Source organism: Calliphora vicina, chromosome 1 (genome assembly GCF_958450345.1).
Source record: "Calliphora vicina chromosome 1, idCalVici1.1, whole genome shotgun sequence".
Classification (NCBI taxonomy): Eukaryota; Metazoa; Arthropoda; class Insecta; order Diptera; family Calliphoridae; genus Calliphora; species Calliphora vicina.
Genome location: NC_088780.1, coordinates 29,417,738 through 29,424,749, shown reverse-complemented (window position 1 = coordinate 29,424,749; position 7,012 = coordinate 29,417,738). Strand labels below are relative to the sequence as shown.

Here is a 7,012-nt window from a genome sequence, read left to right as displayed (position 1 = left end):
GCGGGAATTCCCGTCATTCACTAGTCCTTAAAAAAACTAATGACTGGAATTCCCGCTGATATTCACAACAATTTTTTTAACTATTACAGCTGATTTTTGTTTTTTCTTTGGACGCAGTGAGAGTTGCTATAGTGCTAAAATACTTACTCTGAGAAACAAAACTCAATTCAACAAATTCTTATTGGAAAAATGTTTGGGAGAAAGATGTACGTTTTTGGTTTTTTTTGTTGTGTAAAAACGTCCACCATAAAATATATTGCGGGAATTCCCGTCAAACGTCCATAAGAAATACATGTACGTAAAATTAGTTGAGTTTCTGAGTGTAATCAGTTTGATAAACTAATTTACTGATAAAAAAATTATAAAAAATAATTTTGTAACGGTTTTATAACGTATTTTTCTTAAAAAATGAAAAATAAAAATTTGCAAAAGTGGGTGTCTGAATTATTAGAAGATTCTGAAGAGGAAATGTTATTGGATGATGACTTAACAGGATATTCGAGCTCTAACGACACCGGCGATGTAAGCGATGATAATGGTGAGCTAGGTGAATCTGATCAAGAAGATTCTTATCAGGAGGATGATGATACACTTTCTACATATATTGAAACATATGGTAATGAATCTGATGCAATTTGGCATGAGAATACAAAGTCGATACCATCGTTTCCATTTAACGAATCAGGGGGCGTCTGTGGCGAAATTCAAAATGACGCAACTCCGCGAATGGTATTTCAAAAATTTTTTGATGAAGACATAATTAATTTGTTGACTTCTTCATGCAATGCTTACGGAAAAAAATTGGAAAATAATGATACCAAACCGTCGACAAGAAAGCGACCTAAAATAATTTTTCATGAAACATCAAAAGATGAAATGCTTAAATTTTTGGGCTTGTGCCTCCTACAGGGCCAGAACAGAAAACCATCCATTAAAAAAATGTTTTCAAAAAATAAATTGTACTACCAACTAGTATTTGCGGCTGTTATGTCTGGAAGACGTTTCCAGAAAATTCTAAGATGCTTTAGTTACCACGAGTCATATGAGCAAGTTAAATGGACAGGAAAGCTGGAAAAAGTAATACCGCTTTTGAATTTAGTTTTAAGAAGTTTTAGAAATAACTACAGACCTAATAAAGAATTGTCCTTAGATGAGTCTCTAATGCTTTTTAAAGGAAGACTATCGTTTAAGCAATACAATAAAGGGACACGTGCTAAGTACGGCATAAAGTTTTATGAACTTACATCAAATGATGGCTTCATTTTAAATGCTGAAATTTATGCAGGAAAAGTTATAGAAGATACGATAGGATCGAAAACAAAAACTGTAGTCTTGAAACTTATGGATTCATTTCTTAACCGTGGCCACCATTTATTTATGGATAACTACTACAACAGCGTTAAATTGTCTCAAACGCTACTTCATTACAAAACCCACACCACGGGTACCTTACGTTTTAATCGCAAGCCAAATCCTAAATGTATAACCACTAAAAAACTAAAGAATGGAGAAATGATTTGGAGAAGAACTGGAAATGTTTACGTTACAAAATGGAAGGACAAACGCGATGTTTTATCCATAACTACGGCACATCACCCATGTCTTATCGAAGTATCCAATAGAAGAGGCCAAAAGCAGATGAAACCAATAGACGTTGTTGCTTATAATGCAAGAAAAACTATTAGATGGTATAAAGAGGTCCTGTTTCATATCCTGGATATGGCTGTGTGGAATTCTTTTTTTAAGGCAAGGATCTCGTGAATTACATATCAAGGACGTCATCTAAAGCCACAAGTAGAATCTCCTTCAATAGATTTGAGTACTCAGCACTTCCCAGAAACAAGCTTTCAATAAAAAACTGCTTTAATTTAAAATTATCATTTAATGTTAGCATAAAAGTATAGTTTTTAATAAAAAATAAAAGATACCTTTTTAAAAAAACTTTTTTATTTTTCTTCATATTAATGACGGCATGTCCCGCAATTATATTCTGGGAGCTAAATAAACTTCAAAAAACTAAATGACGGGAATTTCCGTCCTTAAGGAATTCCCGCCATTTGTTATACACTGCTACATATATCATTGAAAAATTAAATGCGTGAATTCCCGTCATTTGAACCACAGTTAAAAAAAAATGATTAAACGATCAAAAAGCGGGAATTGCCGCTCTTAATTTTTATATGAAAAAAATATGTGATTCTCTTGGTAGCTACAGCTAAATTTATGTGCGGCCGAAAGGGTTAATAAAAAAAAACATAACAATTGAACCAAAAAACAAATATTTTTCTTTAGTTTTAATAAAACTTGTCTTGAAAAAAACTCGCTCGCTTATTGTAGATGTTGGAGAAATCGAAAGTAAGGCATGATAATGAATATCCAATATCTCAGTTCTTTTTCCAAGTATATATCATTGGAGTTCTTTTTGGATATTTCTTAGATTTAGATAAGTTCTGATAAAATACTCGTTTATGTAGTGTCTCCAGTCTCGTCTGTTATCATATCCTCCTCCTAAATATTTTTGTTTCTCCATTACCCCTCTTGGGAACATTTGGCTTCCACAAAGCATCTCCATCTTATACGCATATTTCCCATGTAAGATTGCACTCCTTGTTATTGGAGTATCGTGCGTCTTCATATACGATGTTGCCATTAGAACCAGACTGTTGCTACTTTTGTATCAGTTTCGTTAAACGGTTGTTGTTCCTGCTAAGTAGGTGGTTGGTCTGCTGTAGCGGGTCCAAGGATACATGTAGGATGTTGCCATAAGACCCAGCCTATTGTTATTATACCCTACACCACCATAGTGGGGAGGGTATTATGTGTTTGTGCAGATGTTTGTAACGCCCAAAAATATTAGTCTAACACCCACCTTAAAGTATACCGATCGACTTAGAATCACTTTCTGAGTCGATTAAACGATGTCCGTCTGGTCGGCTGGCTGGTTGTCCATGTAAACCTTGTGCGCAGAGTACAGGTCGCAATTTTGAAGATATTTCGATCAAATTTGGTACATATTATTTTTTCGGCTCAAGGACCAAGCCTATTGAAACTGGCTGAAATCGGTCCATTATTTCACCTATCCCCCATACAAATGTCCTTCCGAAATTGGACTTTATCGGTCATAAATGTTTAATTTATAAATGTATCACCACAAATTGCGCTCCAAATAAGATTTATATATACAAAATTCATGTCACCAAATTTAGTTACGATCGGTCCGTAATTAGTCATAGCTCCCATATAGACCCGCTTCCGAAAATCACTTTAACGTGCATAAATCGCTTAAAAATGTTGGTATACTCACAAAATTCAACACAGTAAACTTTCATATAGAATCAAATCACCTAATTTCATGGTGATCGATCCATAATTGGTCATAGCCCCCATATAAGGTCCACTTCCGAAAATCACTCAAAAATATAAATAATTGAAATTTTAAAAGAAAAATGTTTTTGCTCTTTTACTAAGTGTAGGGTATTATATGGTCGGGCTTGACCGACCATACTTTCTTACTTGTTTTTGCCTTGTTTCAGTTTCGTTAATCGGTTGTTGTTCCAACTAAATCTTCTTGGATGGATTGTTTAGAGGGGGGTTAATTTTAAAAACTCGAACATTTTTCGTCCTCTGCCAGGAATGGAACCTGGGGTGCTTGGTTTTGTAGGCAAGCACTTTAACCACTATACCACGCCGCCTCATTTGTTATACTCACTAAACATGTTTTTTGGATGTTCCAAAAAAACTGTAATTTTACTTTAACATTTGTATTTGAAGCGCAAAAAAAAAATAATTCGGTTAATCGGGTTAATCGACACAAATTAAAGGTTTTTTTTTTAAACAGCCAATTATGAATTATTCGAACAGTTAACCGACCAAAATTAATCGATTAACGGTTAATATCCAAGTATCCACATAAAATTCAAAAGCTATATGTTTCATATAGATGGAAATCACTCAACGTATTTTGAAGACGATCGGTCCATAATTTGTTATCGCACCCATATAATTCCCACTTCCAAAAATCTGATGAAAATGTTTGTATTCACATAAAATTCAACATAAATATATGGGGGATTTCATGTCCAACCAACTTTTGAAATCAATGTCTTCCGATCGGGATGAAATTTGCGCCAAGGTTAGTCCTTTTGGATTGTAATTCAGACACAATTTTTCAACAAGATTTGGACAAGAACTCTATGAGTTCAATAGTTCGAACAAAAATAAAATTTTTTTGACGTTTTTTTACAAAATGAGCACTTTTTTTCTCAAAAGAAAGCTTAGGTCTTTTACTTGAAGAAATTTTTTGGTCACTTAGTAGGATGCGAGCTGGACATGTAATCAAAAAAGTTTTTAATTTTGCAAAAAAAGTCATAAATTGTATGTCTTGAGTTATAAAGCATTTATTTTAATATAAATCCCACTAAGCATCCAAAAAGGTCAAAAAGGGTCCATTTTACAAAAAAACACGTCAAAACAGTTTTTGATTTTGGAAAAAAAATATCAAACATTTTTATAAACAACATATATAATAGTTATAAAACATTTATTTTAATATAAATCCTATTTGGATTTTGGAAAAGAAATATCAAACATTTTTAATTTTTTTTTAAATTTTTTTTTCGAAATATTGAAAAAATAGCTATTCGGGACACATTTTGCTAAGAACAGTAGGTATTACAAATGTTTGTCCAAAATGTCAAATTTTTACCCCCTCGAACTCAGAGAGTTCTTAACCGATCTCGTTGAAAAAAATTATCCATCCCGATCAGAAGACATCGATTTTAACTCACTCGATCTAGTTTCTATATAAGAGTAAATTCGAAAAATCACCTATGAAAAAAATATTATTGAAATTTTGGTCATATACTCAGTGTAGTGTATTGTAGGATCGGACGTGACCGACTATACTTTCATACTATTTTTAATTGAATTGTTTTCAACATTTAACTTTAAATTTTTTTTGGGAAATATAGCTATTTATAATATTACATCATCTAAGCCTTATAAGATTTGGCTCAAATTGTCACCATTTTGTTTTTAGATGACGGATTACAATTTTAGACCTTAAGAGTATCAAAAAATGGACTACCCTAAAGCATATACTATAAATCACACACACGCATACTTTTCAGAATATTGCGTTTGCCGGGATATGGGTTATATTACATACATATGTATATTAGAGCGACTAATTTAGTATTTAGAGGTAAAAAGTAAAAAAAAATAATAAAATCTATATAAATATATAAATGTCTTTGTAAGTTTGTTTGTTAGTTTGTTGGTTTGTTTGAGCATCACGCCTAAACGGCTGAATCAATTTTATTGAAATTTGAAACATAAATAGATCCTTAATTGGAAGCGTCAATATGCATCTCTTTTTTTAATACTTGGACCAGAAAGAGATTTAAAGGGGGGAAAACCGGTAAAATTGGTACGTTTAGTTCTTAAACAATCAAGAGTAAACGGCTGCACCGATTTGATTGAAATTTGGAACATAGATATTCCTTTACTTGGAAGCAATAATAGACTAAATATTTTTTATTAACTTGTACCATAAAGGGACAAAAGAGGGCAAAATGTGTACCACCCATACAAAGTAAATAGTTATTTTAGAATATCTGGAGAACTAAAATTGTGACTATCTTCAAACTTTATACGAATCAATTTTGTATCACTGTTTGATGTTTAACTAAAAATGGGACGGATCGGAACAGAGGGTGTGACACCTCTCATACAAAGTAAATAGGTATTTTCAAATATATGGTGAACTATAATTGTGGAAGTCTTGAAATTTAGTCCCTTATCATTTTACATGGTTTGGCTGGAAATGGGCGGTATTAAATTAGTGGGCGTGGCAGCTACCATAGAAAGTAAATAGTTATTTTCGAATATCTGGAGAACTGTAAATGTGAAAGGCTTCAAACTTCATATGAGTTAATTTCTTATCAGTGCAAGAAGTTACTAAAAAAATGGGAAGGATCGGAACTCGGGGTGCTTCACCTGCCATACAAAGTAATTAGTTATTTCTTAATATCTTGAGATCTATAATTACTAGATTCTTCCAACTTTGTCCGAATAGCTCTCTTATCATTTTACATAGAATAGCAGAAAATGGGCGGGAGTGGATAAGTGGGCGTGGAACTTCCCATGCAAAGTATATAGTATTTTCGAATATCTGCAGAACTATTATTGCGACAGCCTTCAAACTTTATACAAATCAATTTCTTATCAGTACATGAAGTTTATCCAAAAATGGGACGGATGGGAACAAGGGGTGTGGCAACACTTCTTAATTTCTGGCTTCAAGATTTTTTAAAATCACAGGATATTTGTTATACCTTCAACGGCATATTATGCAATTAATCACAAACAAGAAATTCCGGTATTAATTATATTCATTTATTTGCTTATAAAATCTTTTCACATTTTTTTTATTTTACTTCGCTACAGGGGTAGCGAAGCGCACCGGGTCAAGCTAGTAAAATAATAAATAAAAATAATAAACAATTTTAAAAAAAAATGCTTGAAAAATCGTATAGATTATGGAAGCTTGGGCAAGCCAAATATAGAATTGTATGCAGCTGGAAGAGATCTTTGAAATGATACCCGATATTATATATGTTGTTTTGAGACAAAATACTGTTACGAATTTGCATTAGCGATTCCAATTTAACGGTCTGTAATGGCTGCCTGCTACATTTATCATGTGTATAAACATGTCCATCAGTAGATTGTTGTCCGTTAAGAACAATCAAGGCTACTCGAATGAATGGCACCGATGGCACTGTCTATAAATATTATTATTATTATTTCCAAACAAAATTATCCAGTTTATTTAAAGGAAATAAACCACCGTTTTTAAATGGTAAAATCGAAAATTAAAAGAAGCTTTTTTGGGAAAATGGTGCAGCTCACGAAGGGTTATCACCAGACCCAAACTATTTTGGGAGTCATCCTAAAACAAACCAAAGTATATTTTAAGGCGGATAACAAACTCACTTTTTTCTGTGAGTCA

At 32.7% G+C, this 7,012-nt stretch overlaps 1 protein-coding gene across 1 annotated transcript; it reads left to right on the top strand.

Moving 5' to 3' along the window:
- Positions 1–408: 408 nt before the first annotated feature.
- Positions 409–1,786, top strand: LOC135962781 (piggyBac transposable element-derived protein 4-like). Its single transcript, XM_065514696.1, has 2 exons — positions 409–1,688; positions 1,747–1,786. The coding sequence occupies exons 1-2, from the start codon at positions 409–411 to the stop codon at positions 1,784–1,786; spliced, it is 1,320 nt and encodes a 439-aa protein (XP_065370768.1).
- Positions 1,787–7,012: the final 5,226 nt, after the last annotated feature.